Here is a 27,451-nt window from a genome sequence, read left to right as displayed (position 1 = left end):
ACAGGCTGTTCAAAATCAGGAAGGCTAGTTTTGGCTTGTGGGCTGTAGTTTCTTATCCCTGTTCTAGAGGTTCAGATTGGTAGAGATGTGAGATATGGGCATCACCTTGATGAATTAAAACTAGTTTATATATTTAGAAGGTTTAGAAAGAAGTCAGTGAAACCAGCTTGCGAAACAGAGAGATTCACCAGTTTGCAGGACAGTAATGAAAGGGCAAGCTGTTGGGCTAGGAACACAGTTATGGACATTAATGTCTGAGAATGAAAGTCCCATCAGATCTTTTGGAAGTTCAGTTGCCCCCTTCCATATCCAGGCATTCGTATGGTTGGAGCAATTCTGCACTCAGCCTACTCTGGCTACATTCTGGAACCACCTCATCTGAGCCAAGTGACAATCATCAATCTTTGTATTATACAATAGTCAATGTGACATTGGGCTGTGGTTGAGCTGAGACTACACAGGCATGAGCACCATGCACCACTGCTTGGCCTCCCAGGCCAACACAGCCTGGTTCAAATACTTTCTTGAAATGAAGACTGCAGAATTAGAATGAGAGTTAGTTACCTGTTTGTTTCTAGGAGTAAGCTATGTTGCCTTCAGACTAGCTGCAAAACCTTGCCCATATATATCAGTAACATACTTTTCATCATGTCACAATATTCTTTTGTTTTGAAGTTCTGAAGCCGTTGCTGCCTGGGGTCTAACTTCCAACTCCACCTATGCTAGCTATGTCTTTTTCTCAATTTTCTCGTCTGCAAAGTAAAGCAAATATCTTGAGAGTGGTTATTGAAAGGACTAATGGAGATAAGAAATATAATGTGGGGGTATATTAAGCAGTATGTGCTTAATAGTTGGTTGATGTCATGTTTTTGAACTCTTCTGAGCCTCTACTTCTTCATTTTTAAAATGGGAGTAATACTCATACCTAACTTAAAGGATTGATGTATTATATAAAATAATTCTGATAACCCTTATAAAGCACATAGTAAAGTATTTGGTATATTGAAAACAAGTAAAAATTCTTATTTCTATTATTATTATGATTATTGAAAATAAGAAGGAAATTCAGCACTCTTTTCCTAGTAGAATTTTAAATACTATTTTAAAAATTGGATAAATTTTAGAGAAGAAAGAATTCATTCACTTCAGAAAAAACAACTTAAAATAGTAAATAGTAGGATATTACAAATAATTAATACAATGGGAAATTAAAAATGGGCTGCATAATTTTGAATGGAAATTAACTATTAAACATTTTAAAATTTTAAGAAAGGTTAATACCATTACTTGAACAACTATAGATTGAAATGAAGGATTTTAGCTGTTTCAAAAACATGCCCCAGACATACTCATTTGTTACACAGTGAACTCCTGACTCCCACACAATGAGGGGAAACCACTCCATGTATCTCGACTGGAAGCTTGTCACAGCCACTACTGATTTCAGCTGCTAAGATTAGAGTATGCTCTTCTCAACTTTTTCCCCCGTGTTTTAGAATTTGCTTTGGTCTGACACAAGTGAACGGCTTTATATTTACTTTCTATTACTGGGAAGATTTTAACTGGCTCCATGCTCTTAGTCAAGAATGATTTATTTCTTAACAAATGATTCAGACCTGTAGGAATTGTGCTATAATTTAAGTACAGAAAAACTTAGGACTTGGGAATGTTACACACAAAAAACTACACAACGCAGAAAAAATTGTGCTGATCTACATAAGAATGAGTGGAATGTTACTGTTTTACCTTCCTAGGCTATGTGCTTTGGAGTATTTTTCTGTACATTGATCCCCGTACATTTTCTTTTTCTGTCTACTTTATGCCCATTGGCATATATGCCCATGTAAATTTTAGGGCCTTATTTCTATGGAATTATTTTCCAAATTGGACTGATTTATTCATGACCATGAAACTTATCACCAATCCTAGGTGAATGATTTTTTCCCTCTATTTTCTGATCTGCAAATTAAATCTCATACCTTGAAGGGAATTATTAGAAGGGCTAAGATAGATATAACATGGCTAGGTAAGTGTTTGTCTCAATATGTGCTTAATAGTTGATTGATGTCCTATGTATTAATGGTTGAGAGTTTTGATAAAATGATAGCCTCTGGTTATTTCCTCTCTGGGTACCCATGAAAGTTGAGATTCAGTCTGTATTACAACAGTTATGTGGAGACCCTTAAATTTTGTTTCTCCATCTGATGAACTGTCAAATTGATTTATTCACATTGTCCTCTTCCATATAATAAGATGGTCTTAATTATTCACAATTACTCTGCCCTTCCAAAATATGCTCCTTTGCTGATAATATATCTTCATATTGGCTGCCATACCCTGTAGACTTTTCTTGCCTTCCAGGTCTTATTTGCTTGTGAGCCTGTTTTGTCACTTAATGTTTTGAATTATTTGTAGCTGATACTGATGAAAGTGATCTAGAGTTTGGAAGTAACCTTCTGTATATTACACATATGCATGGCTATTGGGTATGGTGATTGTTCTGCCAAACTTTAGTTTGCTTTGAGGCTTTTTGCTATATTAGATCACAAAGGTTAGACTACTGAGTTGCTGAAGGACAGAGTGATACAAGCTTAATATGTATTTGAAACTTTGTAATAGTAAAACTTTAGAGTTGGGCATTTCTGTGGAACCTTCAAGGCTAACATTGGGGTTGGGACAAAAAAAGTAATAAAGCAGATATGATCACAGCTAGAGTGATCCATGTCAGGCATTTTATGGTAGTTTTAAGAGGGCTTCTGTCTTAAGTGTGAGAGCAATCCATATCTCCTGTCTTAATCCCTTCATGCCTGGCAACCTTATTTATATTAGTAAGAGGTGGCTTGAATGAAAATGAAGAAACATAAAGCATATGTTGTCCAGTGAGAATTTTTCTAGGCTGAATATAGGTATGTTTTTTCTGTTGTCTTTAAAAAATAGAAGTAGCCAACATATGAAAAACTGCTGTGTGTTGTATTTGCTCCTCATGCCCCTTTCATCTGATAACAACACACTCATTTTCTGGCCCCATGCAGGATCCATGTGGGTCAAGTGGAGTTACTTTTGAAACTAGGCATTTGCATTTTATGAAGCCTGGCCAATCTCATGTTCCATTGATTTAGCAATAGGAAGACATACTAAGTTAAAGAGAGAAATTCCAGGATCTCTTTTCAAGAATGGTGGGAATAGAGATGCTCTCTTTCTATGAATGTCTCTGATATTGTAGAATGAAAGTGTGGATTTGCTGACAGTCTCCTTGTCATTATGAAGTCAGAGCCAGCTTGAGAACAGACTTAATAGGAGAGAAAGCAGAGATATAAGAGAGTCATGTATACTTGGACTGTGAATCCTCCCACACATGAAGTCAGTCAGATCTATATCTGGGAGTTTCTGTGATTCAAAAAAATTCTTTTTTCACAAACCACTTTAAGTTGAATTTTCTATTGCCTGCATACTTATATGCAGGCAATAGAAATGGTGTATTCTGTTTGAGATGGTGTATTCTGACTTAAAATATATCATGAATTATTTATTTGCAAACATTCAGTGAATACCTGAAAAGTTCCAGGCCCTGTTTTAAAGTGCTGGATATTTAGTGGTGAACAAGATAGCAAGGTCCAACTCTTGTGGCTCTTTCATGCTATTGGTGGACGGCAGATGTTAACTGAGTGAGAAAATAAGCAATTTCCCTTAGCAATATGTGTTATGAAGAAAATAAAATAGGGTTAAGTGCTGCACTGGTGCACTGGAGACTTTAGATAGGATGGTCTGGGAAAGTGTCTTCAGAGGCTGAGACCAGAATGTTGAGAAAAAAATCACCCATGATCAAAGTTAACTTCCGTTTAGTCATATATGGCTCATCTTCCAAGGGGTTATTAATACCATTAACATTAATCATTAATAATTAAATCATAATCAGATAGTCATTTGAGAAAGTTTGAAAAGTGAAATATAATATTTCATTCAGCACTTATGTTCTTGGGGTTTTTTCAGAATATGGATGTTTTAGAAAGAAAATAATATAAACTGTTCTTATGATTGATTCTTTTTCAGAATTTATTCCATAACAAATGTCTGCAGATTTACAGTATTTTCACTTGTTTCCAGAGTCATGTCAGTGTTTCTGGGTCCAAAATAATTGACATTCACCCACAGACCTGAAGACCTGGAGCTGAGAGTCATTTTTAAAAAATATTTTCGCCGCCATAGTTTTTTCTTTCAGGAGTTTGAGAATTTACTAACTTTAGGTCACTGTGTTTATTTTTATTGTTGAAATTGTGAATGATCATAAAACATTTGAGAGAGACTATGTGACAGTGATCTCATCAGATAGTTAATGAAATTAGATAAACAAGAGTGATAAAAGAATGGGTTCAGAAATGCACCAAGGAAAAAGCAGAAGTTCTGTTTTTAAAGATATTGAATGTTACTTGTGTTTTATCCACTTTCATAACACATTGTACATTATCCCCATCATGGTCAAAAGTTATGCGTTCCATTAGTTCACAACATAATATCCATACAGGCCTCATCTCACTCACCTATAATGAATGACATATTTTTCACAAAAGAATTGGGTGTAGCCATCTAACTCCCTTTCCCTTTTCTCAGCCACTGAGAAATTTATCTTCCACCTTTGTCTAGATATACCTCCCTCTCTGAATATGATAGCTAGAAAACTGTCAATTATTTTGATCATATGCAGTGTTATCTTACAAACCTCACATAAAAATGTAGGTCCTCTTTGCTGTATGCTGCTCCCCACTGGGCTTCAACCTTCCGCCTCTGATGACAGGACAGCCCTTCTCCCTGTCTTATTTTCCCACCCCTCAGCCCCTCAGCTTTCTCTCCATTTGGAGCCCTGGTTTCAGGCCCTGAGAATTAATGTTGATATCCCTGTCTGGAGGAAGAGAGTTTTGTACAGGATGTAGTGAGAGACAGAGAATGCCTCTTAGAGAGCCGCTGGGTGACTGAATTTCTCATGGAAATATTGTTACACAGGCCCATTAAGTTGGTTTTTGTGTTTGTTTGTTTGTTTTTGTATGCTGTATGGTAGGGGTCACATTTCATTCTTTTTCCCATTACTGCAGCACCATTTGTTGAGTTTTTTTTGTGTGTGTGTGTGCAGGGGGTGGGGGTGGGGAGGCTATCATGGGCTGGAATCGAACCCAGGTCTCCCGCCCCATTAGGTTTTTGAGAGGAATTAGTGGTACTGGGTAGCATCTGGGTAGGTTCGAGCTGTGTGTCAGACCCTGGTCAGTCCATACTCAATCTCCCCTGATCCTCATGTCAACCTTGGGAGATAGTTGTGCCCATTATACAGATGAAGAATGAAAACTCAGAAACCTTAACTAGCTTATCGTATTGCCGTATTTCTAAACGACTGCCTTATGTATCAGCTTTCCTAGAATTAGTAAATTGTAACCACTCATTGTAATGGTCCCAAAGCACTTTTCTGTCTCTGGAGCCCTAGAAGTTACTGGTATTTCAAAAAACATTATTGCTTGGATTCTGCTGTCAGTTGAAATAGAGTAGTTTTTATGTAGGAATCAGTAATGAGAGAAATTATTTGCAGGAAATTCTGCAAAGAGATATAGACTGTATATAGGTTGAACACAGGTGTGCTGGAAAAATGCCTTCAGCACTGTGGCAGATAGCTGAGGGGTCATTTATTCATTCATTGAGCATTTAAGGTCCAGGGTGAGCAGGAGAGTTAAAGGACCAGGACACCACTGGGTCTCAAGGTGCTCAGGGTGCAGGGCAGGAGGTAGACAAGCAGCCATCGGTGGCCTCCGTGGCAAGGCTGGTGGGTGGATGCATGCACACAGCTTGGAGAAGGTCCCAACACCTGAGAGACAAGGGAAGGACTGATTACTGCCTTGAAGAAAAATCACTGGATCAGAGTATTTTTCAATTTCATTCCCTTCTGACTATCCAGTTGTTATCTTCTCTTTACTCCTGCTTCCCTTGTGATTCCAAAGATTTCCTTGTTCAGTGTAACTATTCTGTAACCTTAAACTATTTGTTTTTTATTGATATATATTCACATACCATGTAATTACCTAAAGTGCACAAGCAGTGGTTCACAATATCGTCATATAGCTGTGCATTTATCATCACAATTAACTTGTTTATTCTTTTTTTGTGAAAAATAACATATATACAGAAAAGAAACAAATTAAAAAGCACACTATAGCAATTGATTATAGAACATTTTTCAGAGTTTGGTATGGGTTACAGTTCCACAATTTTAGGTTTTTACTTCTAGTTGCTCTATGATACTGGAGACTAAAAGAAATATCAATATAATGATTCAGTAATCATACTTGTTTGTTAAACTCTACTGCGGCAGTTAGATTCAGTTGTCAACTTGGCCAGGTGAAGGCACCTAGTTCTGTTGCTGCGGACATGAACCAATGGTACGTGAACCTCATCTGTTGCTCATTACATCTGCAGTCGGCTAGGAGGTGTGCCTGCTGCAGTGAATGATGTTTGACTTAATTGGCTGGTGACTAAATGAGAGAGCTCAATGTAGCACAGCCCAAGCAGGTCAGCATACCTCATCTCAGCACTCGCAGCTCAGCCCAGGCCTTTGGAGATGCAGAAAGAACTTACCCCAGGGAAAGTTGTTGGAACAAAGAGGGCTGGAGAGAAGGCCAGCAGAGACCATCCTGTGCCTTCCCACATAAGAAAGAATCTCAGACGGAAGTTAGCTGCCTTTCCTCTGAAGAACTAATGAAATAAATCCCCTTTTATTAAAAGCCAATCCGTCTCTGGTGTGTTGCATTCTGACAGCTACCAAACTTGAACACCTACCTTCTCTGTGTAACTCCATCGCTTTTGATCTTTCTCCCACTCTTTAGGAGTATTTGGACTGTGCCCATTCTAGCTTTTTCATGTTGGAAGGAGCTGTTGATAATATGGGATAGAGGATGTAACCTTAAAGTATTTCTTACACTTGGAATTTAAAGCTGCAGGTATATTGTTAATCCCAATACTAAGTGGAAAACCACTTGTCAAATTGGTGCCTGAACTCTATTTCAAATTTCTACTCAAGCTGAACATTCTTATTTCCTCAGGGCTGCTGAATACCTTCAGAGGAAATTCGAAGCAAAACGATATAAATTGAAAGTATAAAAGCAATTGGTAAGTAGAATATTGAATGTGGGAGACAATCAGCAATTTCCTAATTATTCTCTTCCCGGGTATTCGTGGATCCTTAAGTCAAAGTTCATTCTGTGTGGAAGACAAAGGCCACCCTTTACCATCTCCAAATTCCAGTAGATAAAGGAGAATAATGGGAACAGGTTGATCAGAATCTGGGAAGCCTGCTTTCCTACCTGGCTTTATCACCTTAAGCATGTCATGCAACATTTCTGAGCCTCCATTTCCTTTTCTATATATGACAGTATTAAAGTAGATGAGCCCTTTCAGTGTTGCATTTTAGAAAATTTTATTAAAGATTCTTCTACACATTTTTAAGAAATGACAATTGTTCTGTATTTCAAATGAAAGTTAACCTTTACCTTTAAGTACAGGGTCAGAATTTGGGAGTGGAGGGAGCCCAGTTATATACAAAACATTTGTATCACTCGTGTTTTGAGCTGCTATGCCCTTACAGAGCTGTAATTTCACAATTATAATTTACCAATTCAGGAAATTAATCTAGGTGCTTAAATTGCAACACAAACATTCTTTTTTCTTTTTTACTTTTTTATTGTGAAAAATAACATATATACAAAAAAGCACTAAATTTCAAAGCTCACTGCAACAGTTAGTTGTAGAACAGATTTCAGAGTTTGATATGGGTTACAATTCCATAATTTTAGGTTTTATTTCTAGCTTCTCCGAGACACTGGAGACTAAAAGAAATATCAATATACTTTTATATTTCTACCACTGTTTAGGGGTACTTGGGCTATGTCCATTCTAACTTTTTCACTTTGGGAAGGGCTATCGACAATGTGGGATGGGAGATGGAACTAGTTGATGTTCTGGAGAGGCTGGGCCCTCTAGGTTTCAGGACTACTTGGCCTAGGGACCCATCTGGAGGTCGTAGGTTTCTGAAAATAATCATAGTGCATGGAACCTTTGTAGAATCTCAGATAAAGCCCTGTGTATCTATAGGGTTGGCAGGAATGGTTTTGGTTGGGGTTTTGCAAGCCATGATAAGTAGCAATGTCTAGTTGAAGCTTGCATAAGAGTGACCTCCAGGGTAGCCTCTTGACTCTATTTGAACTCTCTCAGCCACTGACTCTTTTTTTCAAGGTAGCATAATTTATAATAAAAAATAAAACTAGAAGCAACCCAAAAACCCAATAATATGGAACAATTATGTAACCTATGGTAAGTTCATCCATTAATTTATTAAGCCAACATTTATTAATCACCTTCTGTGTGCTAGTTACTCCTTCCCACTGTCAAATTCTAAGTGTAATCAGTAACAGATAAGTGAGATGGAACATATATTTACATTTTTTCTTTAAATCAAGAAATGTCAACCTTCAGTGGTACAATGCCATGAATATCACTTTCAAATCAGCAGGAAATAAAATGCCCCATGTAAAGATCGAGGAAATTGATGGCAATTATCCTTGAGGCCCATTTAGCAATTTAAGGCATCTGGCTGTTCAAGTTTTGGGAAAATCCATGGGAGACAGAAGTGCCAAGTGTCCCCAGTACCCCAGAATTCAGTCCTTTGCTTTAAGAGACTGGTCTCCTGAGTCTACAACCAGTTGTCTTCAAAAAGCCCTGTTAAATGCTTACGTGACACTTGGGTGTTTGGGGACAATGGAGATGATAGGCAGAGACAGGTGGTCAGTTTCACACCCCAGTGGGGCTCCCTTCTTGAGAATACCTGAGAATTCTCAATTCTCCCTTCTTGAGAACACATGCCCTCAGCCTATCCTAGGTGTCCAACCCCAGACCTCCAGATCTTCCAGAAACTGCAGAAAGAGAATCAGGAAGAATGGGTGACATGCAGGGTCTGCAAGCTTTCAGTCAGGGAGCTTACCTGCCTTCAAGCCATCAGGTGTGCCTGGCCAAAGAGAGTCCTTTGGACTGCACCCCGCACCACTCACCTCTGACAGCAGGACCCGACTCCCGGGAAGAGAGGGTTGCTGCAAGCGGTGACATTTAGACGTGGACACCTGCCTCCAGGATAGAAATCAGGGTGTCAGCAAAGAGGCCTCTCTCTAAAAAAGCTACCTTTCCACTTCTTCCTAAAACTAAGGAATTTTTTTTAAAGGGGCAATAACCTTTCACTGTACAACTAGTTAGCCACTGATATCTTCTTGTTACACTTCTTTTCCCCTTTTTGGTCAAGATGGCATTGCCAATCTCATGGTGTCAGGGCCAGGCTCATCCCTGAGAGTCATCTCCCACATCTCCAGGGAGATTTTCACTCCTGGATGTCATGTCCCATTAAGTGGGGAGGGTAATGATTTTACTTGCAGAGTTGGGCTTAGAGAGAGGCCGCATGTGAGCAACAAAAGAGGTCCTCCAGACGTAACCCTTAGGCATAACTATAGGTAGGCTAAGCTTCTATGCTACATAAATAAGCTCTCCCAAGAGCAAGCCTCAAAATCAAGGATTTGGTCTATTGACTTGGGAGTCTCTAATGCTTGACATGGTATCAGAGGTTTCCCTGGTGGTAAAGTTTAATAGTTCCATATTTTTTCTTCCATCTCTCAAGGGACTTTGCCAATAGTTTTTGATTAACTACTGCTTAACTACTCTGGAATGTATCCAGGCATTACATTAAGCTGTACAGGATTACAGACCCTCATTCCCACTCTGGGTTCCCTGTTTGGGTTGTTTACATTTAAACAGGTTGAGTTAGATTATGTGCTACAGAAAATTTAGGTTCTGGACAAAATAAGCCTTTATTCCTTTGGTCTCATAGAGTAGGTGAAGTTCCAAAATTCAGAGAATGTCTTCCTTACCCCTATATTCTGAATTAACCTTAATCCTGACCTGATCAGCTTCATTCTTACCTCTAATTAAAGCCTGATTTCTTTTTCAGTTTCTTTAAGAATTGTTGTTCATGGCAATGCTGACCTTCAGAACTGCAGAGCTCTAACTCTGAGTCTTAAGTGTCATGTAGGTACCAAAAATTCCAGGTTATACATATATAGCACAATCACTCAAAATCTAGAAATAGCAATTACTGCTCTGGACTAAGTGTGACTGCTGTAAGGGTTTACAATCTAGGCCCCAATTTTCTTATAAGTATTTTCTAAATGATATCATATGATATTTATTTTTTTTGTTTCTGGTTTATTTTGCATCACAGAATTTTCCACAGGTCCGTTCAGAACGTTGCATGCCTCACAACTTCTTTCCTTTCTGTAGTAGCTGCACAATATTCACTCTTATGTATACATCACCGTTCACCATTTTTCTCAGTCAATGTATCCTACAGCCAGCTCATGTATTATGTCCAAAGTCAACAGTCCATCAACACTCTCTAATTTTAGACAATTTCATTGCTCCCAAGAGAAAAATAACTGATAAATGCACCCTCACCAAATGGAAAGTCCTCCCCTTAACTCTGGTCCCTCCCTCCCATTTCTTACCCCTGGTATTGCTGTGGTACGGTTAATGTTTTCCCATTAAACATAGCTCACAGCAAGTAGCATAAAATCTTAATTATTTAGAGCAGACAACATAAATGGTTTTATTCATTTTTTTAATATTTAATGTCATACTTAATTTAAGAAAATTACACTACTTACTGTTTCATAAAACTCCTAAATACTGGGTTTCTTTTGGTGTTACTGTTCTTTTTTTAGATAAAAAAAAATCAAGGTCAAATCACAAGATGTTTCGGAAATGAAAGTAAGCTTTATAAAGTATTTCATTCAATAAGCAGGGCCTTCGTCCATCTTCTGCTGAGCCAAATCATAACCGGAGACAAGAATTAAGAAATAAGGGAGAAGAGCCTAGATTCCAGGAGCTTCAGTTCCAGAGAAACGAAATGAAGGAACAGGGTAAAAGCAGCCTTAATTCCAGAGCCACCATTGTGCTTGAATCATTGTCTTCTGTACTGTAATGGGGTGTTACTTTTATTTTTACAACGTGCCCGAGAAGCCCCTGTTCCACAAATACTTAATATGCAAAGCCCATGATGGGTGTTTTGGCGGACGTAGAGATGTATAGCTCACCTTCTCATAGAATGCAATGTAGCAAATTTCATATGACTTTTCTTGGATTGATAAAGTAATTGGACATCACTAATGCATTTGGAATTATATATAAAAGTGAGAGATATAAAGTAACTGTACTTCATTATTGTATTTGGGTTTATGTGAAAGTAAGAGAAACAAATCACCACGTGTTGTTACCGTATTGGGGGTTATATATTAAAGTGAGATTACCCCAAGCCTCTGTATCACACCTGGGGTGTAAAATACAACAGCCAAACTGGGAGACAGGTTACCATCCTAAGGAGCAACAGGTTTTTTTTTAATTTATTTATTTATTAATTAAAAAATTAACAACTAACGAACTAAAATGTTACCATATGATCATTCCGTTCTACATATATAATCAGTAATTCACAATATCACCACATAGTTGCATATTCATCATTTCTTAGAACATTTGCATCAATTCAGAAAAAGAAATAAAAAGACAGCAGAAAAAGAAATAAAACGAAAACAGAAAAAAAAACAGATTATACATACCATACCCTTTACCCCTCGCTTTCATTGATCACTAGCATTTCAAACTAAATTTATTTTAACATTTGTTCCCCCTAAGATTTATTTTTATTCCATATGTTCTACTTGTCTGTTGACAAGATAGATAAAAGGAGCATTAGACACAAGGTTTTCACAATCACACAGTCACATTGTGACAGCTATATCATTATTCAATCATCATCAAGAAACATGGCTACTGGAACACAGCTCTACATTTTCAGGCAGTTCCCTCCAGCCTCTCCATTACATCTTGACTAACAAGGTGATATCTATTTAATGCAAAAGAATAATCTCCAGGATAATCTCTCGACTCTGTTTGGAATCTCTCAGCCATGACACTTGGTCTCATTTCGTTCTTCCCCCTTTTGGTTGAGAAGGTTTTCTCAATCCCTTGATGCTGAGTCTCAGCTCATTCTAGGATTTCTCTCCCACGTTGCCATGAAGGTCCACACCCATGGGAGTCATGTCCCACATAGACAGGGGGAGGGTGGTGAATTTGCTTGTTGTGTTGACTGGAGAGAGAGGCCACATCTGATCAACAATAGAGGTTCTCTTGGGGGTGACTCTTAGGCCTAAATTTTAAATAGACTTGACCTATCCTTTGTGAGGTTAAGTTTCATATGAACAAACCCCAAGACTGGGGGCTCAGCCTATAGCCTTGGTTGTACACACTGCTTGTGAGAATATCAAGTATTCAAGTTGGGGAAGTTGAATTTCTCCCCGTTCTCACCATTCTCCGAAGGGGACTTTGCAAATACTTTTCCATTCACTGATCAAATTACTCTGGGATTCATTGGGGCATCACTCTGGACAAACCAACAAAATCTCATGTCCTACCCAAGATTCTAAGTACTTATGATGAGCAACAGGTTTTTTAATTCTTATTTTATATCACAGAATTTTTTTTTAACTCATAGGCTGTAGAGAGATTGTTTTCCTTTAGTTGTTCACAAATGTTTAACACTTTTGGATTGGATTTGCTTTCCAGAAGTATTGGAAGCAATTAGAGGAAATATGCCAACAGCACCATGATGACATCAAGGAAATTAGGAAGAAAATGGGGAGAGAAATGGAGGTAAACAAAGTCATTAATCCAGAGGAATCATTGTTCTATCAATTTAGAGCTAACTAAATCGAGCAGTTATTAACTTAAATGTGCTCTTCACAGAAAAGACAAAATCTTGTTATGAAGATAATCATTCAAACTTTTTAACAGGAAAGCTGTCAGACCTAATGGAAGCTTCATTTACTTATAACCTACTTGAGGCTACACAAGATGTTGAGACTATCTAAGAGTCTCAGTTAAGAATGGCTATTCTTTAAAATACTTTGCTGATTGTCTTCCTCATGAATCACTCGGTATTTACTGAGCAGATATTCTAGATGCAGGGAGTCCAAAATGAGGATGAGTTCATGCACATAAGGAGAGAGCAAAAAGACAAGCATTTAGTGAATTCCAACTACATTGGAGTAGTCTTATATGCACAGGTAAGTTTCTCAGGTCAGTATGTAAGATAAAATTTGAATGAGGAAGAGATGCTACTTGAAAATCCCCTAGGAAGGCACCATACTAGAAACTCATCCTTTGGTCTCTCAGGAAGATTTCTAGAATTTGGTGCAGATTGCTGCTTCTTCAGTAGAACTCCAGATGAAAAAAACTGGCCTGTGTTTGGGATCTCTGTTGTATAAAAAATGCACAGATGTTTAAATACTCTGCACCATGGAATGCCTAATCCAGGAGAGGCCTGTGGAAAATGAGACTGGCCAAGGACAAGCCAGACCCCACCTTCCTCTCACATGCACTTGCACCATGAGTTTATTGAGTGGACCCACCCACACCGCCGAAAAGGATGCTTCTGTTTCCTTCTCCCTCCTTCTGAGTACACGTAGATGGGTTTATATGAGTTGAATGAGCATAGGACGCACTCCCATTGTATGTGTCAGGCTCTGAACTAGGGTTTTCACATACTTTATCTCATTTACTCTCCGTAACAGAGAGGTTAAGTAACGCATCCAAATTCACTTAAATATTGCATGGCAGACTAAATATTTAATCACAGTTCTTGCTGACTCTAAAACCTCTGCTCTTTCCAGGATGCAGTTCTACTCATAAATACTTGCAGATGTAAGACATGTACTCATGAAGCAATAATAGACTAAAACTGGATACAGTTAAGCCCTGTAAGTGCCTAAGGAATAAAGATGGGAAGGATAAGCTGGAGTGAGATTTATATGGGAGAAGAGAGATAGGGTCTAAACTGGGTCTGAGAAGAACAGTAGTACATAGAGAAGCAGAGAGAAGGACTGGCATTCTGAGAGAAGGGAGCCCTTGTGAAGGTTCAAACAGAAGACTGAATGTGGGAAGACGGAGCCTGCTTCAGGGGTTCTCTCCAGAACAAAGCCTTGCTTCATGGTGAGGGAGCCTCGTGCTTTCAGCAGCCTGATATTTAAGGCTGGTCTGTTGTGGGACTGTGGGTCAAGGGAAGATGGATAGTAGATATTTATAGAGAGATCTGGAAAGAAGTGCTTGGGGGATACCATGGGCAGCCATAGGGAAAAGGAGCCATAGAACAGAGCTATATGCACCACTCCTCTCAATGTCCCTCTGCTGGTAGGGAAGAGACTCCTTTCTAGAGCCTTTCAAACCCAGGTGAGGGTTAGAGTAGCCGTCAGAGCCGATTCACAGTTAAGCTTGCTGTCTCTGTCTAATTTGTGTTGTAGAAGGTCTCAGAAATAAGTCAAAAAACCTATGTGGTGAAGAAGAGTGACTTGCCCATCCACCGCCATGCACCTGAGGAAGAGCCACCTTCGCAGGTAATGTTGGCTTGTTGTTGGATTGTTAGAAGCTTTTAAGTTTCCCTGTGAGTTGCACTAACCTCACGTGCTTAATTCTCACCATGCGGTTGATTCATGTGGGCAACTTTAAAAAAAAAAAAAACATTTTTCTTTATTGTGAAAAATGGCATATATACAAAAACAGCAGTAAATTTCCAAGTACATTTTAACAAGTAGTTATACAACAGATTTTAAAGTTTGGTGTGGGGTACAGTTGCAGAATTTTTCATTTTTTCTTCTAGCTGCCTGAAGACAATAGAGACCAAAAGAAATATCAATATATTGATTCAGCCATCATATTCATTTGTTAAATCCTCTCTTCTCTATTATGCTCTTCTTTCTATTTTCTTTTTCTGTGAAAAATAACATAGCAATAAATTTCAAAATACATTGCAACAATTAGTTGTAGAACAGATTTCAGAGTTCGGTATGGGTTACAATTCCACAATTTTAGGTTTTTGTTTCTAGCTGCCCAAAGATACTGGAGACTAAAAAAAAAGTATCAATATACTGATTCAGCGCTTATACTTATACTCATTTGTTGAACCTGACCTTCACTGCAAAACTCCACCATCACCTTTGATCTTTCTGGCCCTGCTATTTAGGGGTATTTGGGCTATGCCCATTCTTTCTTTTTCATGTTGGAAGGGGTTGTCAATAATTTGGGACAGGAAAATGGAATTAGTTGATGTTCTGGAAGGGCTGACCCCTCTGCATTTCAGGACTTGTCTGGTTCAGGGACCCATCTGGAGGTTGTAGGTTTCTGGAAAGTTAGCCTAGTGCATGGAACCTTTGTAGAATCTTATATAATGCCCTAGGTGTTCTTTAGGATTGACAGGAATGGTTTTGGTTGGGGTTTGGCAAGTTATGATAGTAGCAATGTCATTAGGACAACTTTTTAAAAACCCAAATGCTCAGGCCTCACCTCAGCTGGTTTTGGGAGTAGGGACTAGGCGCCTTGCTTCCAGAAGCTCTCTAGGTGATTCCAGCATGCAAGCCAATTTTGAGAGCTTTTGCTGTCAGAGAAGGAGGAAATATTAAGCTTTCCCATTTGGAGAAGACCTGATATTCTCACAAACAGTGGGGACAACCAATTCAATAGGCTAAGCCCTCACTCTTGGGGTTTGCCTCTTTGAAACTTATTCCTGAAAACAAGAATCTAAGCCTACTTATAATTATGCCTAAGAGTCACCCCTAGAGAACCTCTTTTGTGGCTCAGATGTGGCCTCTTTCTCTAAGCCAACTTGACCGGTTAACTCACTGCCCTCTCCCTACATGGGACATGACTCCAAGGGGTGTAAATCTCCCTGGCAATGTGGACAGGATTCCCAGGAATGAGCTGGGACTTGGCATCATGTAATTGAGAAAGCCTTCTTGACCAAAAGGGGGGAAAGAGAAATGAGAAAAAATAAAGTTTCAGTGATTGAGAGATTTGAAACAGAGTTGAGAGGTTATCCTGGAGGTTATTATTATGCGTTATATAGATACCCCTTTTTAGTTTATGGTGTATTGGAGTGGCTGGTGGAAATAACCTGAAACTGTTGAACTGTGTTCCAGTAGCCTTGATTCTGGAAGATAATTGTATAACTATATAGCTTTTACATTTTGACCATGTGATTGTAAAAACCTTTCATCTGATGCTTCCTTTATGAAGGATATGAACAGAAGTGTGATAAAAAAAAAAGACAAAAAAAATAAATAATAGGGATGGATACAGTCAATGATATTGTGAGCCACTGATTGTATACTTTGGATGGATTGCATGGTATGTGAAGAGGTCTCAATAAAAATATTTAAAAAGAAATAATAAGGTTAGAAAATAAATGAATAGTAGGGGGTATAAGGGATAAAAAATTGGGTAGACTGCAATACTGGTGGTCAATGGGAAGGGTAAGGGGTATGGGATGTATGGGTTTTTTCTTTTTCCTTTTTATTTCTTTTTCTGGAGTGATGCAAATATTCTAGAAATGATCATGGTGATGAATACACAACTATGTGACAAAAAACAGAATTGACTGAAAATTATGAGTAATTATTTATATTTTAAAGTATGTTTATCATTAGAACTTGACCCATGTAGCTAGAAGTTGGAAATCCTTAAAATATTGTTAACTTGTCATTCAAAGATACAAGGATGATCATAGCTAAATTCCATGAAAAGATAGGTCAGATTTTACAGAGACATTTTTCTCTCACATTTTAGCCTGGTTATAATAACACAATGAGATTGAGTTCCCCAAGAGTAAAAAAAAAAAAAAAAAAAAAAAAAAAAGAATAAATAAAAAATCAAGTACCTAAAGATAAACAAGGTATTAGAAAGAATGCAAGTGAGGCAGATGGCAACATCATGAAGTGTAGAACTTAGATTGTCCTCCAGAGCACCTAATAAATAGCCAGGAACTATATGGAACAACTGTTGGGGGACATCAGTGACCAGGCAGACATCGTATGCTAATCTGGAACAGATGGAACAGCTGAGATCCCACGCAGAACTCTAAAGTCTCCCAAGCTGCAGAGGCCAATGCCCCTTCTCCACAGGCACAGCAGGCTGGTGCCCTGAAGGGAAAGGAAATAGACTTTATTAGTAGCAAGGAATTAGATCAACCAAGCTGCAATTGCAGAATTAATTAACAAATTCTGATTGCTACAAACAGGCCCCAAGCACAGGTAAACCTAGAGTAAGTGCTAAAGGAACCAGAAGTTTTCACCCCCAGAGAGAGTGGGCAGGGCTGACTGAAGAAAAAAAAAGAAAGAGGCTTTTTGGGTCAAACAGCACAAAATATTGGAAAAGGGCTGGACCCCAAGAAAAGAGGGCACATGGAGCCTGGCGGGGCACATAGAGCCATGCACCAACTATAGTTCTTGATTGGCAAACTTGGGGAGCACAGGGGTCTGATACTGAAAGGGCTTTTTTTTTTCTTCTTCACAATTCATTAGATAGAACTGTGAGCACTGCCAGGCTCCAGTACTGCCTTACGCAAGGGTGGGATTAAGGCATATCTGAGAGTCAAAGTAACTAGTCAGGTGAATAGGGATAATTCCGGAAAGGGTGTATCTTCCCCCCAAAAAAGGGGGTGGAGCCAGCTCAAGTGGTGGCCCTTCTTCAGAGCATTCAGGCCCAGGGGCAGGAAAACAGAAGAAACCTAAGCCTGCTCTCTTCTTCAGTCTCTGTCTCAACCACATCTGACAGGGAGAGGCTGCTGAAATTAAAGGCACCACATCACTTTACGCTGGTGGGAAGCTGCGGGCAAACAAGCACCACATGCTGGGCAGGATATGAAATACACAGTGTCTAGAGGCTTCATGGAAAAGTCTTACAACCTGCTGGGTCTCACCCTCAGGGAAATTTGACACTGGCTACTCTCTCCTCCTCAGATGTGGTCCTTTCTGTCTGGTTTGGGAAAATTTGACAGAAGTCAATCATATCTGAGGAGATCCTCTGCCAAAAAAAAAAAAAAAGGCTCCATATAGGCAGGGCAAGAAACAGAAAAACAAGGCGTTGATAAATTCTGATAAGCTAAACAGAGTTTATGCTAGAACTCTAGAATAAGTTGACTTGAATGCCAAAGAACAGATAGAACAAAGCCATCCAACAAGAAAACCATAGGTAAAAGAGTTAAAAGGACCTCCAGATTAAACTAATTAAGGAAATCAAATGTCTAGATGCCAGCAAAAAATAATGGGTCATACTAGGAAAATTGAAGATATGGCCCAGACTAAGGAACAAACCAACATTTCAAAAGAGATACAGAAGTTGAACTAATTCAGGATGTTGGAGCAGATGTTCAAAATCTCATCAAAAATCAAATCAATGAGTTGAGGGAAAATATGGCCAAAGAAATGAAAGATACAAAGATGACATTGGGTGAACATAAACAAGAATTCAAGATCTTGAAAAAACAAATTGAAGAATTTATGGGAATGAAAGGCACAATAAAGCAATGAAAAAAAAAAAAAAACCAGTGGAGACCTACAACAATAGATTTGAAGAGGTGGAAGAAAGGATTAGTGAACTAGAGGACTGGACATCCTACACCCAAAAGAACAGATAGAAAAAAGAGTGGAAAATATGAGCAGGGTCTGAGGGAACTGAATGACAGCATGAAAGGCACGAATATATGTTATGGCTGTCCCAGAAGGAGAAGAGAAGGGGAAAGAGCAGAAAGGCTATTGGAGGGAATAATCACTGAAAATTTCCCATCTCTTATGAAAGACATAAAGTGACAGATCCAAGAAGTGCAGCATGCCCCAAACAGAATAGATCCAAATAGACCTACTCCAAGACACTTACTAATCAGATTGTAAAATGTCAAAGACAAAGAGAGAATCTTGAAAGCAGCAAGAGAAAAGCAATCTATCATCTACAAGGGAAGCTTGATAAGATTATTTATGGATTTTTTTAGCAGAAGCCATGGAGATGAGAAAACAGTGGTATAATACATTTAAGATTCTGAAAGAGAAAAACTGGCAACCAAGAATTCTATACCCAGCAATACTGTCCTAAAAACAAGGAGGAGATGTAAATATTTTCAGACAGTCACTGAGAGAATTTATGACTAAGAGACCAGTACTACAAAAATACTAAAGAGAGTAGTACAGGCAGATAAGAAAAGACAGGAAAGAGAGGTCTGGAGAAGAGTGTAGCAGTAAAGCCTATTAGAAAAGATAAAAAAGATCAAAATAATTAGATATGACATATAAAACCCAAAACACAAAATGGTAGAAAAAAGTACAGCCTTAACAGGAGTAACATTAAATGTTAATGGATTAATCTCCCTAATCAAAAGGCATAGACTGGAAGAATGGATTAAAAAACAGGACCCATCTATTTTTTGTCTACAGGAGACTCGCTTTAGAGCGAAGGACAAAAATAGGTTGAAAGGGAAAGGTTGGGAAAAGACATTTCATGCAACAGCAACGAGAAACAGGCAGTGGTAGCTATACTAATATCTGACAGATAAGACTTCAAATGTAAAATGATTAAAAGAGACAAAGAAGGACACTATGTATTAATAAAAGAAACAATCCAGTGAAAAAACATAACAGTCATAAATATTTATGCACTGAGCCAGAGTGCTCTAAAGTACATGAGGCAAACACTGACAATACTGAAGGGAGGAGTAGATACTCTACCATAATAGCTGGAGACTTCAATTCCTTACTCTCATCAATGGATAGAACATCTAGATGGAGAATCATAAGGAAACAGAGAATTTGAATAATAATGATGAATAAACTAGGCTTAATAGGCATTTACAGAACATTATACCTCACAACAGCAGAATACATTTTTTTTCTCAAGTGCCTCTAGGTCATTCTCAAGGATAGACCATATGCTGGGTCACAAAGCAAGTCTCAATAAAGTTAGAAAGATTGAAATTATACAAAACACTTTCTCAGATCATAATGAAATGAAGTTGGAAATCAATAACAGGCAGAGGGTCAGAAAATTCACAAATAAATAGAGGCTAAACAGCACACTCTTAAACAACCAGTGGGTCAAGGAAGAAATTACAAAAGAAATCAGTAAATATTTCGAGGCAAATGAAAATGAAAACACAACATGTCAAAATTTATGGGATGTGGTATAGGTGGTGCTGAGAGGTAAATTTATTAGATTAAATGTGCATGTTAAAAAAGAAGAAAGAGCAAAAATGGAGGAATTAACTGTTCACCTGGAAGAACTAGAGAAAGAACATCAAACTAACCCCAAATTCAAATAGAAAGAATTAATGAACATTAGAGCAGAAATAGGAGAAATTGAGAGTAGGATAACAATAGGGAAAATCAACAAAGCCAGAAGTTGTTCTTTGAGAAAATCAGTAAAATCAATGGACCCTTAGCTAGAGTGACAAAAAAGAAAAAAGAGAGAGGTTGCAAATAAACAGTACTGAAATGGAAGAGGGGAACCCCACAGAAATAAAGGGGTTAAAGGATTATATGTTAGTAAACCAGATGACGTAGACAAAATGGACAACATCCTAGAAAGGCATGAGAACCAACATTGATGCAAGAAGAAATAGATGACCTCAACTAACCAACCACAAGTAAAGAGATTGAATCAGTAATCAAGAAGCTCCCTAAAAAGAAAAGCCCAGGACTAGATGGTTTCACATGTGAATTCTCCCAAGCATTCAAGAAAGAATTAGGACCAATCCTGCTCAAACTCTTCAAAAAAATTGAAGAGGAGGGAAAGCTACCTAACTCATTCTATGAAACCAAAATCACCCTAATACCAAAATCAGACAAAGATACTACAAGAAAAGGAAATTACAGACCAGTGTTTTTAATGAATAAAGATGCAAAAATCCTCAACAAAATATTTGCAAACCAAATCCAGCAGCACATTTAAAGAATTATACATCATGACCAAGTGAGATTTATTCCAAGTATTCAAGGCTGGTTCAACCCAAGAAAATCAATTAATGTAATATACTATATTAATAAGTCAAAGCAGAAAAATCACATGATCATCTCAATTGATGCAGAAAAGCCATTTGACAAAAATCAACACCCTTTCTTGATGAAGCTTCCTCAACATGATTAAGGGAGTATATGAAAAATCCACAACTAACTTCATCCTCAATGGAGAAAGACTGAAAGCTTTCCCTCTAAGATCAGGAACAAACAAGGATGCTCACTGCCAACATTGTACTAGAAGATCTAGCCAAAGCAATTAGATAAGAAAAAGAAATAAAAGTCATCCAAATTGGAAAGAAAGAAGTAAAACTCTCACTGTTTGCAGGCAATGTGAAACCATGTGTCAAAAAATACTGAAAAATCTATAGGAAAGCTACTAGAGCTAATAAATAAGTATAGTAAAGTGGCAGGGTAAAAATCAACACCCTCAAATCAGTACTGTTTCTATACACTAGTAATGAACAATCTGAGGAGGAACTTGAGAAAAAAACTGCATATACAATAGCAACTAAATAATGAAATATTTAGGAGTAAATTTATTTATTTAGCAATTTAGGATTGCTAACAGAAATAATGGAAGACCTAAATAAATGGAAGGGCATACCATGTTCATGAATTGGAAGATTAAATATAGTTAAGATGTCAGTTCTACCCAAATTAATTTATAATTTAATGCAATACCAATTAAGATCCCAACTACTTACTTTGAAGAAATAGAAAAACCAATAACCAAATTTATTTGAAAGGGCAGTGTACTCTGAATAGCTAAAAATATCTTGAGAAAGAAAAGTGAAGTGGGTGGTCTCACACTACCTGACCTTAAAGCATATTACAAGGCACAGTAGTCAAAAACAGCATGGCATAAAGATAGATATACTGACCAGTGGAACTGAATAGAGTATAAATGGTATATGGAGAACTGGATATCCATATACAAAAGAATGAACCCTATACAAAAGTTAACTCAAAATAGATCAAAGATTAGAGCTAAGACCGTAAAACTTTTAGAAGAAAATGTAGGGAAATATCTTATAAATCTAGTGATAATAGGTTTTCTAGACCTTATATCCAAAGCACAAGCAATGAACAAAGAAATAAATAAATTGGAGCTCCTTTACAAAATTAAACATTTTTGTGCATCAAAGAACTTTGTTAGGAAAGTAAAAAGACATCCTATGTAATGGGAAGCAATATTTGGAAACCACATATCAGCTAAGGAGTTAATATCCCGAATACATAAAGAGTTTCTACAACTTAACAGCAAAAAGACAAACAGCCCACTTGAAAAATGAACAAAAGACATGAACAGATGCATTTCAGAAGAGGAAATACAAATGGCCAAAAGGCCCATGAAAAGATGCTCAACTTCACTGGCTGTTTTGAGAAATGCAAATCACAACCACAATGAGATATCACTTCATACCCACTAGTATGGCAATTACCCAAAAACAGAAAGGAACAAGTGCCGGAGGAGAGAGAGGCACACTTACCCAGTACTGGTGGGAATGTAAAATCGTGCAACTGTTCTGGAAGGCAGTTTGGCAGTTCCTCAGGAAGCTTAGATTGCCATATGATCCAGCAATCCCATTAGTAGATGTATACTCACAGTAACTAAGGGCAAGGACACAAATGGACATTTGCACACTGCTGTTTATAGTGGCATTATTCCCATTGATAAGATATAGAAACAGCCCACATGTCCATCAACAGACAAGTAACTAAACTGCCTGTGATATATATATATATATATATATATATATATATATATATATAATACATATATTTAATATATATATATATGATGGAATATTATGCAACATAAAGAATGAGATGGAATAATTAGGAATGCCTAGAGTGGATAATTATGGTGATTAAGTGTACAAATATAAGAATGTTTTTTCATGAGGGAGAACAAATGAATGTCAGTATTGCAAACTGTTGCAAATGGGATGGTATACAGGAAAAACTGCAATCAATACAAGCTAGTGTCTGTAGTCAACAGTAACATTGTAATATGCGTCTATTGAATGTAACGAAGGCATTGTGCCAAAACTAAATGTCAACAAGCAGGGAAATGGGGAGGGGTTGGGATTCTTTGTGGAAGAAAAAGAAATGTCTTCATATAGATTATGGTGGCAAAGGCATTGCTATGTGATTATACCAGGAACCAATTAAGTTTTTACTTAGGTTGGATTGTAAGATGTGCAAATAAAACTGTTTAAAAATGAACAGAGATAAACAATTGCTAGAGAAAATGTGGAGAAAAAGATGTACCTATTCACTGTTGGTAGGGGAACTGAGAGGTGCAGCCTCTTGGAAGGCAATGTGGTGGTTCAGTAGGAGGCTAGGGGTGGGGTTGCCGTATGATCCTGCAACCCCGTTGCTAGGTATATACTTGAATGAACTGAGAGTGGGGACACGAATGGACGTTTGCGCACTGGTGTTTATGGCAGTAGTGTTCCCAGTTCACAATGGATGGAGGTGAACCAAAGGTACAACAACTGAGGAATGGAAGGGGGAACTGTGGTGTATACATACAATAGACTACTGAGAAGCTGCAAGAAGGAATGAAGTTGTGAGGCATGCAACTAGATAAATGAAGCTTAAGGACTGTGTATTGAATGAAATGTCAGAAACAAAAAGTCAAATATGCCTCACTCATATGAACTAACTATAATATACAAACCTGGAGAATTGAAGTTGAGAGCATGGGGGCCTATTGTAAAGGGTCCAAGATTGTAAGCTTTTATAGCCGTCACATATATTCATGAGTTTTAACTGTTATTTCTAAATTCTGATACTGAACTATTTGTGTATAACCTGGTAGTTCCCTGAAACTTTGGTTATTTATGTGACACCTGAGACTCGGAGTTAGAGTTCTGAAACTATGAAAGTCAATATTATCCCATATAGCAACTGTTTAAAAATTTGAAAAACTAATCAGACTTTGAGTAGAAATATGAATGAAGCTATCTGGCTAAGATTAAGGCAAATCAGAATACAATGTAAGGGATAATATGGTCCATATTTTAAAACTTCAACTTCTGTGTGAGACCAAAGGGAGAAATGTTTATTTGGTGCAGAATTTATATTTTGCATAGCATATTCTAATTTAACTTGTGTGGTTAGTTTATTCAAACACCATAACTACATGGAATCTTGAATAAGGCATGACATCTTATTGGTTTGTACAGGTTAGTGTGATGCCTTGATACTTCCCAGAGTAATCTGGACAGAAAAAAAAAATTTGCCAAGTCCCCTTGGAGGACTGGGGAAAAACTTGGAAATATTAAACTTCCCCATCTTGGGAATTCCTGATATTCTCACAAGCAGTGAGGACAATAGGCTGAGCCCTCGATCTTGGGGTTTGTCCCTATGAATCTTATTCCTGCAAAGGAGAAGGCAAGCCTACTTATAATGATGTTAGGAGTCACCCCCAGAGAACCTCTTTTGTTGCTCAAAAGAGATCTCTCTCTCTAAGTCAACTTGGCAGGTGAACTCACTAGCCACCCACCCCCAAGAGACATGACTCCCAGGGGTGTAAATCTCACTGGCAACATGAGACAGGATTCCTAGGATGAGTCAGAACCCAGCATTATGGAATTGAGAAGCCTTCTTGATCAAAAGGGGGAAGAGATAAATGAGACAAAATAAAGCTTCGGTGGCTGAAAAATTTCAGTTGCAAGGTTATCCTAGAGGTTATTCTTATGCATTATATAGATATCCCTTTTTAGTTTATCACGTATTGGAGTGGCTAGAGGGAAGTACCTGGAACTGTTAAACTGTGTTCCAGTAGCCTTGATTCTTGGAAATGATTATATAACTCTATAGCTTTTATAATGTAATTGTGTGATTGTGAAAACCTTGCATCTGATGCTCCTTTTATCCAGGGTATGGACAGATGAATGAATGAATGAATGAATAAATAAATAATATGGATGGGGGTATAAGGGGTAAAAAATATTTGGTAGATTGCAATACTAGTGATCAATGAGAGGGACAAGTAAAGGATATGGGATGTATGAGTTTTTTCTCTTTTTTATTTCTTTTGCTGGAGCAATGCAAATGTTCTAAAAAATGATTGTGGTGATGAATACACAGCTATGTGGTGATATTGTGAACCATTCATTTTATACTTTGGATGGACTGCATGTGTTTATCTCAATGAAAATAATTTTTAAAAAGAACACAAGTAAATGATGGCGACTTTTCCCAAAAGAATTTATATCTGAAACTAGGTGAATAAAATTTTCTATGTTTAATGCAAAGAGAATAACTTTGAAAGAAACACACCAAAATAGCGGACATTAAATGGTATTTAGATATGAATAGGAATGATTTTTTACTTTTCTTTACTTTCTAAATTTTCTATAAGGAAATTACTGTTTTTACTGCATAAATGTATAATAAAGTATCTGATTCTGTAGTTCTGTCAGCATTTTAATAGAAATCTTCCAACAGGAAAGGCATCTGACATGTTAGTGGCTGCTCTTCAGAAGACTCCAGCATAAGATCCTTTTCAGACCTTTGTAAAGGAAATAATTATCACCTCATTTGTTTGCCTTTTGAATTTGGGTTTTATTAGTCTTATTTGAAGGAGATATACAGCTAGAAAAAAAAAACAACAGTTTTTAAAAGTCTCTTGTAGCATTTTCTTTCCCAGATACCTATTTGGTGAGTTCCTTTGGCCAACAAGCTAAAGCCCATTCTTCTTAGCTTAGCACCATGTGCCAGATCCTTTTTGAGTTGGTCCTAATAGAGCATCCAGCCTCATCTCTCCTGATTTGCCCTAAATACACCTGGCAATCTAGCCTCCTCAAATGCTCCCACTTACTTTTAAAAAAGGTGTTGTCTTTTTCTCCTTGTTCTAGTTTGCTAGCTGCTGGAATGCAATATACCAGAAATGGAATGGCTTTTAACAAGGGGAATTTAATGAGTTGCTAGTTTACAGTTCTAAGGCCGAGAAAATGTCCCAATTAAAACAAGTCTGTATCATCACATAGTTGCATATTCATCATTTCTTAGAACATTTGCATCAATTTAGAAATAGAAATAAAAAGACAACAGAAAAAGAAATAAAACGATAACAGAGAAAAAAAAGATTATACATACCATACCCCTTACCCCTCGCTTTCATTTACCACTAGCATTTCAAACTAAATTTATTTTAACATTTGTTCCCCCTATTATTTATTTTTATTCCATATGTTCTACTCTTCTGCTGATATAGTAGCTAAAAGGAGCATCAGACACAAGGTTTTCACATTCACAGAGTCTCATTGTGAAAGCTATATCATTGTTCAATCATCATCAAGAAACATGGCTACTGGAACACAGCTCTACATTTTCAGGCAGTTCCCTCCAGCCTCTCCACTACATCTTGAACAACAATGTGATATCTACTTAATGCATAAGAATAACCTCCAGGATAACCTCTCATACGTCTGGAATCTCTCAGCCATTGATACTTAGTCTCATTTCACTCTTCCCCCTTTGGTCGAGAAGGTTCTCTCAATCCCCTGATGTTAATTCTCAGCTCATTCTAGGGTTTTTCTCAGTCCCTTGACGCTGAGTCTCAGCTCATTCCAGGATCCCCGTCCCATGTTGCCAGGAAGGTCCACACCCCTGGGAGTCATGTCCCACGCAGAGAGGGGGAGGGTGGTGAGACTGCTCGTTGTGTTGGCAGGAGAGAGAGGCCACATCTGAGCAACAAAAGAGGCTGTCCTGGGGGTGACTCTTAGGCCTAAATTTTAAGTAGACTTGACCTATCCTTTGTGGGGTTAAGTTTCATGTGAACAAACCCCAAGCCTGCGGGCTCAGCCTCTAGCTTTGGTTGTCCACACTGCTTGTGAGGATATCAAGAATTCAACTTGGGGAAGTTGAATTTCTCCCCACTCTCACCATTCCCCGAAGGGGGCTTGCAAATACTTTTCCAGTCACTGATCAAATCACTCTGGGATTCATTGGGGCATCACTCTGGACAAACCAACAAAATCTCATGTGCTACCTGAGATTCCAAGTACTTATGACATTCAATCAAACTATCTACATGAGTTATATTAGGAAATGCTCTAGTCAAATATAAATTTTGTAACAAACATTTTTTGCTTTAGTCTCACACAGAAGGTGACATTTTAAAGTATTAATTATCATCTATTTTCAACACCCTGCAATAATGACATTCCTTTGTCCTTCCTCAGGCAAAAACATTTCATAAATTTGTACATTGTACATTTCACTATTATTATACACTCTAGGCATTCCTAGATTATACCATCTTGATCTTTACCATCTCTCTTTCTTTCTGATTTCATTTATGTCCCCAGTCCTCCTCCCTCTATCATTCTCACATGCAGGTTCATTCAGTGTTTTAAAATAATTACATTACTGTTAGGTAGTATTGTGCTGTCCATATCTGAGATTTTATATTCAGTCCTGTTGCACAATCTGTATCCCTTCAGTTCCAGTCACCCAATATCTCACCCTATTTCTAT

At 37.8% G+C, this 27,451-nt stretch overlaps 1 protein-coding gene across 1 annotated transcript in view; it reads left to right on the top strand.

The window, feature by feature from the left end:
* NEK5 (NIMA related kinase 5) overlaps positions 1–27,451 on the top strand; it is a 256,530-nt gene that overhangs the window by 166,934 nt on the left and 62,145 nt on the right. The window contains 5 exon segments of the mRNA XM_077158150.1: positions 7,077–7,143; positions 10,871–10,988; positions 12,248–12,249; positions 12,694–12,777; positions 14,424–14,516. Coding sequence (XP_077014265.1) covers positions 7,077–7,143; positions 10,871–10,988; positions 12,248–12,249; positions 12,694–12,777; positions 14,424–14,516 — 364 coding nt within the window.

This window comes from Tamandua tetradactyla, chromosome 4 (genome assembly GCF_023851605.1).
Source record: "Tamandua tetradactyla isolate mTamTet1 chromosome 4, mTamTet1.pri, whole genome shotgun sequence".
In the NCBI taxonomy this organism is placed as follows: Eukaryota; Metazoa; Chordata; class Mammalia; order Pilosa; family Myrmecophagidae; genus Tamandua; species Tamandua tetradactyla.
Note: the sequence above shows the minus strand (reverse complement) of the source record. Positions and strands in the feature narration are given on the sequence as shown.